This window comes from Cygnus atratus, chromosome 5 (genome assembly GCF_013377495.2).
Source record: "Cygnus atratus isolate AKBS03 ecotype Queensland, Australia chromosome 5, CAtr_DNAZoo_HiC_assembly, whole genome shotgun sequence".
Taxonomy (NCBI): Eukaryota; Metazoa; Chordata; class Aves; order Anseriformes; family Anatidae; genus Cygnus; species Cygnus atratus.
The window spans coordinates 50,049,065-50,060,696 of NC_066366.1; the positions used below are offsets into that span (position 1 = coordinate 50,049,065).

The following is an 11,632-nucleotide window of genomic DNA, read 5'->3' on the forward strand; positions in this document are numbered from 1 at the left end:
ATTCTGGCTGACAACGACTTGCTAAGCAGGAATCTTCCATTGTAATACAAATGTCTCTCCCTGAATACTAGCAAATCTTAGCAGGTCTTTCCTTGGCTTTCAGTTAAGTAAAAAAGTCATTCTTTGTTAAATGAATTCAAAACATTTTTCTTGCTTCCTCCTAAGCAAGTGTCATGGTCAATACCATCAGTTTTCAACAGTAGCAAAAATAGAAAATTCTTCCTACAAAAGAACTGTATATTGAGCTCATACAAATGGAAATAGATGGTGTCATGCAGTTTCACAACTTCTTTAATCAGTAATAACAAAAAGAATTCATATGTCACTTCAGCTAGTGATAGTTGGGTTAACTATTTTTCCTATGAAGAGGGTACTGTTTGTATCTCTATCGAAAATCAGCATGAGGAAGGGACGGTTGAATTCAATGGCAGGAGGAAGAGACATGGTCATTATTTCAGCAGCAGTTGCTGCTGCCGCCTCAGTACTTCTCTCATCAACATCCAGAGCAGCCTTATGGACAACCTAGGAAAAAAAACCAAACAACACAAAGTCATTCTGGGCAGAAAACAGCAACCTGAGAGGTGAACCAGACCCTGTTTAAAGCAGCCCTGCTTTGGAGAATCAACTGCAGAGGATCTGTAGGGGCAGTAGAGATGTGAGCTGTGTTGTTGTAGTCATAGCTGCTTTAAATGAGGACCAGGATAGAGCTACATAAATTTTAACAAATAAATAATAATAATAATAATAATAGTCCAAAGCTATTTGTATTCTGTTGCAAAGACTGGATGAAGAATGGACATTCCACTTGTAAGCTCCACAGTGAAATCCACCCTGTACTGAAGGGTGACAAGATGCTTCTGAAATGTGTGAGGGATTCTTGTGCTGTTTGAGACAAATAAAAAGAGGATAACTGACTTTGTTCTTGCATTGAGTTAAATGCTTTTATTTGCCCTATTGCATACAAGGAAAGAAGGCACCTAAAAAGCAGGAAAAGAGATTATTTGGGCAAATGCAAATAAACTGCCACTAGAAATAATGCTCTATTGAATTCCCAAGTTAAAATAAAATAAAAATAATAATAAAAAAGAGGTTCTTTTATCTAAATTGCATCCCCTAATCTTGAGATTTTCTCTGACCTTTCTCCCCCATGTGCCTTCTACTGTTTCTCAACAGTCTCTCCTCTTCATCCTGGGGTAGGGGAGGCCCTGCAGGTGGCCAGGCCCAGCTGGCCCCCAGCCCTGGCAGGGCTCTGTGCTTGCCTCTAACCAGGCTGGAGGGGTGACCAGGCTGCTGTCCTGTTCTCTTGGCCAACTTTCAGGCATATGTGGGGGACGCCAGCTCTGCACCTCCAAAACAGTCTGCAGGGTGTTAGGGCCTTGGTGTGCCCAGGAGCACCAGCGGCTCCTCCTTAGGAGCTGAGGGTTAATGTTTTTTTCTCATGTTCTAGATACACCTCAGGAGATCTTCTCTGATCTTGGTCTTGGAAAAAAGAGTTGTGCAGCAAACTAATCTGATCTCCAATGTCACTGAGGGCCAAAATCTTCTCAGATGTAAACTCACAGACTGAAGCCAGGGTGATCCTGGCTGTGGTAAGCTGGGAAGCTGGGAGCTGTGTTTAGCTGGTGTTTTTGGATGCTACCACAAAGTGTAGCTTTCTCTGTGGTAGAACGTGTGTTTGTGAAAGGAAGGGCTGGTTGTCTCAGACTTACTTTAGAAACCTTCAGCTCTGGTGCACCAGTGATGCCAGAGAGATCTGCCTGGTCGGTGAACACGTCCACAATTCCCATCTTGCTAAGGATGTGTGTTATTTCATAGCTCCCAGAGATGGAAAATTTGGGGAAGTAGAGTCTCACTTTGCTGTCAGGCATAAGAGAAACACAGAGAGTGGTAAGACAGACCTTTCACTGAGGTAAATGATGGTGGGAATGCTGTGTAACTCTCATGGGTGTCAAATGCCAGGGCGCTGTACCAGCCATGAATGTACAAGGAATGCTAATCTGATTGCTGGTCCTTCTCATGGTGATGGTGATACAGATGCTGTCATTCATACTACTACTACTACTACTGATATCTGTCAGGCATTTTGCTTTAGCAAATATGAGAGTACTCTGTAAAGGAGGGCAGTATTGAGAGGCACTCTTTACAGCCAGGGAAAATGAGGCACACGGATGCCCAGGTTGCTCAAGCAAGGAGGGACCTGAAGTAGGCACAGACAGGTCTGCTTGGGCAAAAGTGTGACAAAGCCCAGCACTTCAAAGCAAAGTAGTGCTTTTGGCATAGCTGTGGCCTTTGACATGGTTCACGGGAGGGTCTGTGCCCTACCACCTCTACCCTCGGGCACCCCATCTTCTAATTGTCTCCCTTCCATTGGCTGGCCATGGAATTACAATAAAGGCAGATCGAGTCTGCCTTTAACAGTGAGGAGCAGATAGAGTAGATATGCAGAACATGCTTGGTCCAGCTCTAGAGATCAAACTGTATTCTACAAGTTACTCCTGATGGGATTTACACCACCTCCAGGCTAGCTGTGGGCAGCTCCTGCTTAGTATACTTTCTGCTGAATTTCTCTTCATGTGCTGTCTAGGGACCCTCAGAGCCTCTTAGTCACCTACTGCAGGAATTACCCTTTTGGTAGCTCACATCTTCTGATGTCTCTCCCTGGGATAACTTGGGATGAAAAAAATGCAAACCCCACTGTTGTTGCTTTCCTATGATACTGCGCCGTGCATTAGAAGATGATGGGACCATGCTTATTAATACAGCCATCAATGTAATAGTAGAACTGAAATTGCCACTTTGTTCTCACAGCCTCTCACATGAAGAATTTATTCATATGTTGGTATTGAAGGAACTTGCACCAAGAATCTATTTAGGTAAGGATTTTTCTGATTTTTCACTTGAGAATACATTTTTATTTTTTGTAGTTGAGGCATCACATTATTAACTCATATCCAATTTGCAGCCCACTATGTCTTTATTAACTGTGGCGGCGTTTCTATAATGATGCACTAAGAATCATGGGTGTGAACTCCAAAGCCTTGTTAGTTGTGAATCAGGGCAGAGCTTTGTAAATTAGGCACGTATTAACTTGATATTACTCATCTACTGGTGCTTAGATCTCTTCCCTCCCAGACAAACAAGGTTGTAAAACGTGTTAGCTGATGTTAGTTTCAGTGGTAGGAGCTAACAGAACCTCATTAGATTTTTATAGTTTCAAAAAAAAAATGCCAGAAAATCAGGGCACCAGTAATTAATCACCAGCCTGTTATAACAACCACTGTGTGCTGCAATGGCCCTTGTAAGGAAGATATTTGTGTAGGACATATTACGTACGTATGCATTAATACAAACTGCCTAAGTTATGGTTTATTTAGGGTTTAGACATACGTCTGAGTCACAGTGTGTCAGTGACATATGTGAGGTAAAACACGTTAGCTGAAACCTCAGTATAGGGGATTTGCCTTGGAATTGCTACCTTCTCACTCTGTCAGTAGACTGTTTTAGAAACCCCAAGATGGGATTGCTATTTGGTGCTCCTGAGACCTGATCAGGATGGTCTCCACCCTAGTGGGGGGAGCAGAAAGTCACTCAAGCATCAACAAGAGAATAAATACCAACCAGCTGCAAGATTTTTACAGCTAGGATGCACAAGCCAAAAATAACCCACTCAGTTCCCAGAATCAGCAATAGTGTTTGTGTTCTGTAGTGTTTGCATTCCTAAAAAGAAAATAGACTTCATCTAGGTGCCACTGCAGCTGACTGGCAGATTACCTCTGGAGTAGATGGTCTGACCATTCCCGGATGGTTTCCTTGACCAGCGCTTGCTCTAACCGCTTCATTTTCCCTTTTGCTGGTAGAACTAGAAATGCTGTAGCACTTCCGTTGTAATGAAGACGTACCACGGTGCAAGACAGCTCCTCATCGAAATACAAGTCAAATCTGCCTGTCTGATACATCATAGGGACTTTCACAATAGTTTCAGCATCCACAAAGAACTCCCTTTCTTCAGTGTTCTCTGGTTTAAAAGGCGTTTCCCAGTTGCCTGATACAGAGAGATAAAATGCGACTGAATATACCATGTCTCATCCCATCATAAATGGAATATTATATAACTAATTATACTCACCTATTCCCCCAATTGCTAAATTCACAATTTTCAAACTTACCATTTTAATATGCATGTCACAGTAAGGAAAGAATCTTTTACCTGGTCAAGAGTGCGTATTAGGTTCCATTACTTTTTTATTTGGGTGATCTAAGTGGCCTTTCCATGAGTTGTCATTTAAAGGCTTACATGACATCATCTGTGCATTCATATACTGTATGCATTTAATTTTTATTGACTTTAATAATAAGCCTCAATCTATAGATAAGGTTAATGTAGGATCTCATATCTAAGTGTTGTTGTGTCAGGCTTAATAGCACATCATCAAACCCACATCAGAAATGCACTGTTTCCACTTTGTTCCTTAAAATGCCCTCTTCTGCTCATCACTAGCTTCTTCTGTATATAAATATGTTAATGTGTATACATTTCAAGGACTCCAATAGGAAAAAATAGGATTATGTAGTGTGTAGTAAATTAGGCCATTGAATCATGCACACTTTTAAAGAGATGCTTTTAAAGGAATAGGTCATGCGTTCATCTCAGTTCCTTCAGTGAAAACTAAAAGAATGTGGGGCAATTAGAGCTATGGCTAAACCCATGAAAGTGAGCTGAGGCTGCATGGAGGCTGTGTCTTGGAGCAGAGCTTCCTGGCTGCTATGGGCAGAGCTGAGCCTGCAGGCTCTCCTGCCACCTCTGGTGCTGAGCAGGGCCCTGCTGCTCTACCTGGCTGCAGCATGCTATGAGGGGCTTCTGTCCCAGCAAAGAGCATTTCAAATTTCCCCTGGAACAATTTCCAAAGGTGGCAGCTGAGCCGAAGAGATCATTTGATTATAATGAATTACATGAACGTGAATACTAGAGGACTTACCTCTAAAGAAAGCAAAGGTAGCCAGGAGCATTACAGTCTGTGGATCCATTTCCTTGACCAAATTAGTAATTTTCCCATGTGTTTTCCTCTCTATATAATCATTGATCTGCTTCTCAGCTTCTGTGGGATTGTTAAAGTTGGTGGTTAAAGTCTCCAGTTGATACAAAGCTTTGGCATCATCTAAAAACTTTTTTACTGGTTTCAGCTTTTCCGTTAGAAAGATAGCGCTCCCCATGTTGAGCTGGACCCCACTCTCGGGATGGCTCAGCATGTGGATGAGGTTGTGGAAGCCTTCATGTATCTCTTTCTCCTGAATCTCGGTAAGGTTGAAGGCGAGTCCTTCCAGGATCTGAGTCTGTGTGGTTGACCTAGCCCCTAGGGCCAGCATTGCAAAGGCAGTGGAGATGCTTACAGGAGAGAAGAAAATGTTCTTATTAGGCTCCTCGAGTGTAACCTTGTTAAAAAAATGAAATGCAAAGTCAGCATTGCTTGGCACTAGTTTGAGGCAAGCGATCGCTTCACCTGCGTAATGCACATGGTCTTTAGGTTCATTTGGATCATGGTGGCTGGTAACAAGCTGAGCATGGGCAACAGTGTGAAGCCCAGCCAGTAGCAAATATACATAAAAATTGGTCTTCATCTTCTTGCATTAAAATCCTATGGAGGAAAAAGAGAATCTATTACTAGAGTAAATAAATAAAACATGTAGATATAGTTATTCTGTCATTCTCACAGAACAAAAGTTCTTATGTCTTTCTCTTGTCCTCAATTTCCTCTAAAAAAAAAACACCTCTTGCCAGGTGTTTTTTTATTATTTATTTATTTATTTATTTATTTTTATTTCTACATGCCTCCTGGCAAATCTTCCACAACTTTTTCTTCTGGCCTTACCCTATACATCCACAAAGGCAATATTTGGTGTAGATTAGCTGAATACACAGCACCCTCAGCAGGCCAGAGAGCAGAGTATGTCCCACCAGAAAACGTACCATGGCAACCACTGGAGGGCTGCAATACCACTGTGCTTTTGACATTAATGGTCTAAGATAATTCCTGTAAAGACCATCCCAGAGCAACTCTGGATGTTTTGTGAGTAAGGGAAGAAAGAGGAAATTCATGTGAGTGGGCAGCAATCAGTAGCTACATACAAACAGAATTTGAGCAAACAGACATGGAGGAGATTTTTAAATAAACTTTTGTTCAGATTGATAAGGCCCTCTATTTCAAGAGAAGACAAATGATGGTGACTGTTCTTCAGTAGCAAACCAAATAAAAAGTTCTACGTCTCTAAGGAATATGTTCTCTTTCTTTCTGAATAAAAATGATATGACACTTTAAATAAGAACCTGAAGTAGCGTTTTGTCTCTTAGTAGACAAACCAAACCATTGGAGTCGATTCATTTTCAGCCCAGCAAAAGGAGTCAATGACACTAACAAAAACAAGGCCTTATTTTTATCAGATGCTTTACTGGTCAAAGGGCAATACATTTATCTTAACCTATTTCTCTTGGCTGTGGTATCTACATTCCTTTGCAGAGCTGACACTATATCAGCTCTTATAATTGGATGTTGGAAACGTGGAGTCACAGCAGGCCTCATTTCTGAGCAACCTAGCGCAAAGAAGTGGTGAGAGACTTGCAACGAGTTTGTGGAGATAATGAACTAGATTTGTTAAAACTTGTGCAAGGAGAGACGTATTAAACTAATTGCACTTTTCTGTTCTGGCATGATTCAACTTGAAAGACTGTGGTCAGAAAGGGCTATGATCATGGTCCTGATTTCTCCATAACATCAGAGGGAGCAATTTTTATTAGTATTTAAATATCCAGTTACAATTAGACTTGCATAAGAATGACAAAATATTTTTGAGCTATAATCAAGCATTCAAACAATTACATGTCTGATACAAGTATTTCTAAAAACAGGCCTGCTTGCAATAACACCTACTCTGTTATTGACAAATGGAAGAACCATAAGGGCTCTCGATAACTACATTTTCAATTACTGTGCACAGTAGCTTTAAATTATATTTTGGCCTTCTCTGATTTTGACATTGAAATGATACTGCTCAATATATCTATCCCCTTCTAACTCAACATAAGAACTGTTCTGAATATTTAAAATCATCTATCAGAGATCCAATGTATTAGTCAGACTTTGAAAAGAAATCAACTCCCAGGCAAAAGCATTAAATCTGAACCTGATCTGTTTTCACGTATCCAGCAGTCTGATTCAGAATCTGCCTCTGGATAAATTATTCACTGTGAATTATTTACTCAGCTGCAGTCATAATTTATTAAGAATAACATGAATACAAAAGAATGAAACATAAGTCACCACCTGTTCCCTGTCTCATCACATTTCATAACTATAACAAAACACAGCATATAGATGGAATTTTCTATATACACATTGCAATGCAAGTTTATATTTATTTTGAATGCAAAGTAGATGTAGAATTTAACTGACCTGGCCTCAGAATTATAACTAATGGATGTAGCATGGTTTTGCAGTAGCTTTGTAAAATACTGATTACAATTTTCTGAGGATTTTTTTCCTATACTTTTTCCTCTATGCATTTATGACATATTTGCTTTTTGTGTTTGATTTATGAACTTTCATGGAATTAATTTCATTTTATTACAGCTCTGAATTCACAGATAATTAAATACAATCTGAATCTGAATCATCCATCTGTTACTCAGTACTGGCCAATCACAAACATTTGAGACTCATGAGTCAGCCCTCACAAAAATCTTGGTAATGGTTGATTTTAAAATCATGAGATTATGAAAGACTCAGCAGCTGCAGTTTGTAGAGGTCCCTTTTGTGTGTGTGTTTTGTTTAAGCCTTGAAGATGGATGTGTCCGACTCTATTAGGCTGTTCTTCAAAGAATAAAGGTACTTTTACAATAGAATTTGCATCCTGTAAGCCTTTAGAATATGACTGGGAGCTATTACTTCATACTTGATATTTACTATTCTAGTTTATATTACTGTGGCTGCTAGGTTAGCAGGTGATCAACCTGATAACTTAACAGTGTGATAAGTTGAAAACAGAGGCTGTTTCCGTATGAAACAGAAGGTGCAGATTCTCAGGCAATCTCCATGACTGAGGTGTTTTCTTACCAAGCATATTTGCTAACAACTAAAAAAACAAAACAAAACAAAACAAAAACAAACAAACAAAAGAGATGGAATCCTGTGCGAAAAAGCCGTTAGAGAATTCCCTATCTGAAGAAGCTAATTTTGAAGAGAGCTTCCTATCTTAAGACTTATACCATCCCCAGAAGAACAGTTTGCTAAGAGGCAATCTGTCAGATTGCCCACAAACATGGGAATAGAAGTGAAGAGCTCTTCCATTGTAATTCCAAATTTACATCGACTTGTTGAATAGCCTGGAAGGAAACTAGGTTAATTCTCTACCCATTTTCTTTTTTTTATCTGTGTCAAGCAATGACAATATCTTTGTGGTATTCAAGAAAAGGTTTCTTTCATGAAGAGCTTTCAATCAAAACAGACAATGGCATAAGAATGTGCCAACACCTGGAGGTTAGTGATGTTTCAAGCAATTTACCCGTAATAGATTTGGTGATAACATTTGTTGAATATATATTACATGTTGAATATATTACAGTCTTCCCTACTGTGAAACCCAGAATAGCAGTACTTTTTTGGACACTCTGTCCTACAAAGAAAATGGAGAAAACTGTGATTGGCTGAAGTTACCCTAAAATAATTCTACCAAAAGACCAGTAGCAGAGCTAGACTAAATTTTCCAACTGACAGAACCTGATTCTTTGTGGATATAACAAATTTGTCCATTTGAGGGCCGATTTTTGTCTCTATTATTTGGAGAGATGTTTCTGAATACAATTTTCTGACTTTAGAATCCCATGTAATTGTCCAGGAGGTGGATATTCATCCCATGCCTCTCCTACAAGGGGTCCTCACCTGTAATGTCATTTTAACCATGAACATTTGCAGTACTCCAAAGCACATGCAAGCATGAAATAGAAAAGATGTTTGCTCACCAGATGGTGCTGCTTCCCTCTTGATTGATTCTAAGCGAGGGAATCTGAGAAATCTCTTTCCTGAAAGCTGCACTCTGGGAGCACCAGGCACATCAAGACATGACTCCACCACCACCACTGGTGTCTGCTGAACTACTTTCTTCTACTCAGGGCCACATCCAAAGAAGAGACAAAAACAACCCAAGCACACAAAAAAGTCACAAAAGAAAGATGACTAGTCACACCTGTGTGTGAGAAAACAATCTCAGAAAACTTCTGTCCAGGACCGCCTACTCACAGGAGCACCACAAACTAGTATGTGCTTTCCTGGCTGGCCTGAAAGCTCTCTAGGTACTTCATAGTATGTGCCTTGACATGTTCAGGGACTTTTCCATACTGATCAGCTAGACATTTACTTATGTGATTCACAGTTCGATGCCTCTGTGCTTGCTGGAGGCCCCTGAGAAGACTGCCAGCACAAGCCAAGGGTATCAGGTTCTGCAAAGAATTCAGTCACTGTGACCATTTCATTAAAAGTAATTCCTTTTGCAACAGAAACGTGGAATCCAAGTTTACAGTATTCGTAAAAATGCATGTGACTGTACATGGGTGTGTTGCTTTCCCTTGCATGGAGTAAACTTCCCTGTCAGACTTTTGGGTGAAACTTCTAGGAACTTCTTTAAAACATTGAGCCCTTTGCCAAATTTTCTTGAACATGACCAATTAAGTCCAAAGAAACCTTGGGAGAAGGGAATAGAGGGACTCAAATCAGAGCTGCTCCCAGTGACATCTATCTTCTGCAAGAAAGCTGAGCACCAAAGAGCTCACCCAGGAAGCGCAACACTCACTTCTAGGCCTCTTTTACGTGGAAACAGGTGAACATGAGCTCTCAATCTGCTACCAGGGCATTTCTGGTATTTGCTGTTGGACCTGAGTTGCTGCACACACTCATGGATGAAGTATCACTGAGGCCAGAGAATAAAAAGATTTAAAAAAAGGACCAGTGCAGTGGTTAGGGCAGTCAGATGAGACAGAGGAGATTTCTTTTCAGCACAAAGCACAAACTGTCCCAAGAACAGATCAGACTGGGTTCCCAGTTTCTACTTTCCCGTGTGCACTTGACCACTACCCAGTCTCTGGGTGCGTGAATGTTGCATGTTGGCCTCACTGTGATCTCATAATCTGAGTGTGTGGAGAATACCTTTTCCTTCTTTCTTTCTCAATTTTCCTGTAATCTGGTTGTTAGAGCAACAAGGAGATGTCTCATCTAAAAGGGAAACAGACCTCAGATATCCCATTCCCTAGCAAAGATATTTCTTGTAGGCCTTGAATATAATAGTCAGCAGAATTACTCAAAAAGGATTACCAAGACATCAATGTCTGGGCACCCATCCTCAGGCTCTGGATGGAGTGGAGCCTGTTCCCTCTAGGAGGAAAGAGCAGGAGGTATCCCTCCTTTAGGTGCTTAGGTTTTGTTGTCTCCGGAGGTCACCTTGCTTCTCTGCAAGACAACTAGACACCCCACTCTGGCTTCTACATTCTTATTCTTCCTGCCAGCCGTCTAACAACATGCAGGCAACTCCATGCCTAAATTGCAGTGCCTCTGTGCTTTGTATCCAGCTGACCAAATAAGCCTCTTTATCACTGGAACAATTGCTAAGACAGATTTCAATATAAGGTACAACCCTAGGAAAGGCTTAAAATCAATTGCATGCAACAGGAGGATACACTTTTGAAGTCTCCATAGGAAACAAAAAAAAATCACTACTTACAGCAGCTTCCAAGGATCCTGCTGTCTTCACCAGGACTACCCTGCAGCTCCCTCTCTTATTTATACTGTTAAATAGCGTTATGAAAGCAAAGCGTCCTCTAGAAAACATTAACCAGGGCAGACAAGTGTTATTACTTTAGGAATGGTAGAGAGCAAACAGTGAAGACAATTTTTGGGGGGAGGCACCTGATTTTTGCTGTATATGCACGGTCTAGCCCTGTCTTTGCTTACAACAGTCATAAGAGTCCTCCTGCATTTCTGCACAATCTCCTGCTGGGAATCCAGCCCCTTGCTCTAGCAAATACTTCACATGCATCATTAACTTGTGTAAACAGCCTGACTAGGTACATTAGAACTACTGAAATGAGTAAAATTAAACACATACATATACTAGACAAAAGCCCCTGGAAAAGACAGCTGGATGCATGCTGCAGCCAGATCTCATCTCAGTATTTTGCACAGAAACATCCTGCCTGCTCTACACCAGACTTTTAATAGCTTTTATTTGGCGTATTTGTTTTAAATTATCCAATATCTCTTAATTATCTACATTACTGTTAATAAGGGACAATTGCTGGGGACTTCACTAGTAAACTTAAAATCAAAGCAGTAGCACTGGTGCTAGCAGTGGCTGACGGCTGCTGTAGGGATGGGGATGTGATGGCAGAGATGGGCGCTCTGGGGTCGGTGGTACCCAGCGTGTCCCAGCCAGACTGATGTGACCTGGCAGGCAGTGATGGGTGGACGGACAAACAGCTGCACTGTGCTTTGTGTGTGTGTGCTGGCACATCGTGAAGTTACTGCCAAATTGCAGACAAGGAAGCATCAGGCTGGTATGTCAGAGCATGCTTATATGTGAAGGTTGGACCTAT

At 40.9% G+C, this 11,632-nt stretch overlaps 1 protein-coding gene across 1 annotated transcript; it reads right to left on the reverse strand.

Moving 5' to 3' along the window:
- Positions 1-327: 327 nt before the first annotated feature.
- On the reverse strand, positions 328-5,616 carry LOC118244515 (alpha-1-antiproteinase 2-like). Its single transcript, XM_035539554.1, has 4 exons — positions 4,977-5,616; positions 3,772-4,042; positions 1,710-1,857; positions 328-522 (listed from the first exon to the last, which is right to left on the reverse strand). Exons 1-4 carry the CDS (start codon positions 5,614-5,616, stop codon positions 328-330), a joined length of 1,254 nt encoding a protein of 417 aa, XP_035395447.1.
- Between the last annotated feature and the right edge of the window lie 6,016 nt (positions 5,617-11,632).

Coding starts and splice junctions, on each gene's coding strand:
- LOC118244515 (XM_035539554.1), bottom strand. CDS start 5,616: ATGAAGACCAATTTTTATGTATATTTGCTACTGGCTGGGCTTCACACT. Junction 4,043..4,976: donor TACCTTTGCTTTCTTTAGAG/GTAAGTCCTCTA, acceptor TCTCTGTATCAG/GCAACTGGGAAACGCCTTTT. Junction 1,858..3,771: donor TCAGACCATCTACTCCAGAG/GTAATCTGCCAG, acceptor TATGCCTGACAG/CAAAGTGAGACTCTACTTCC.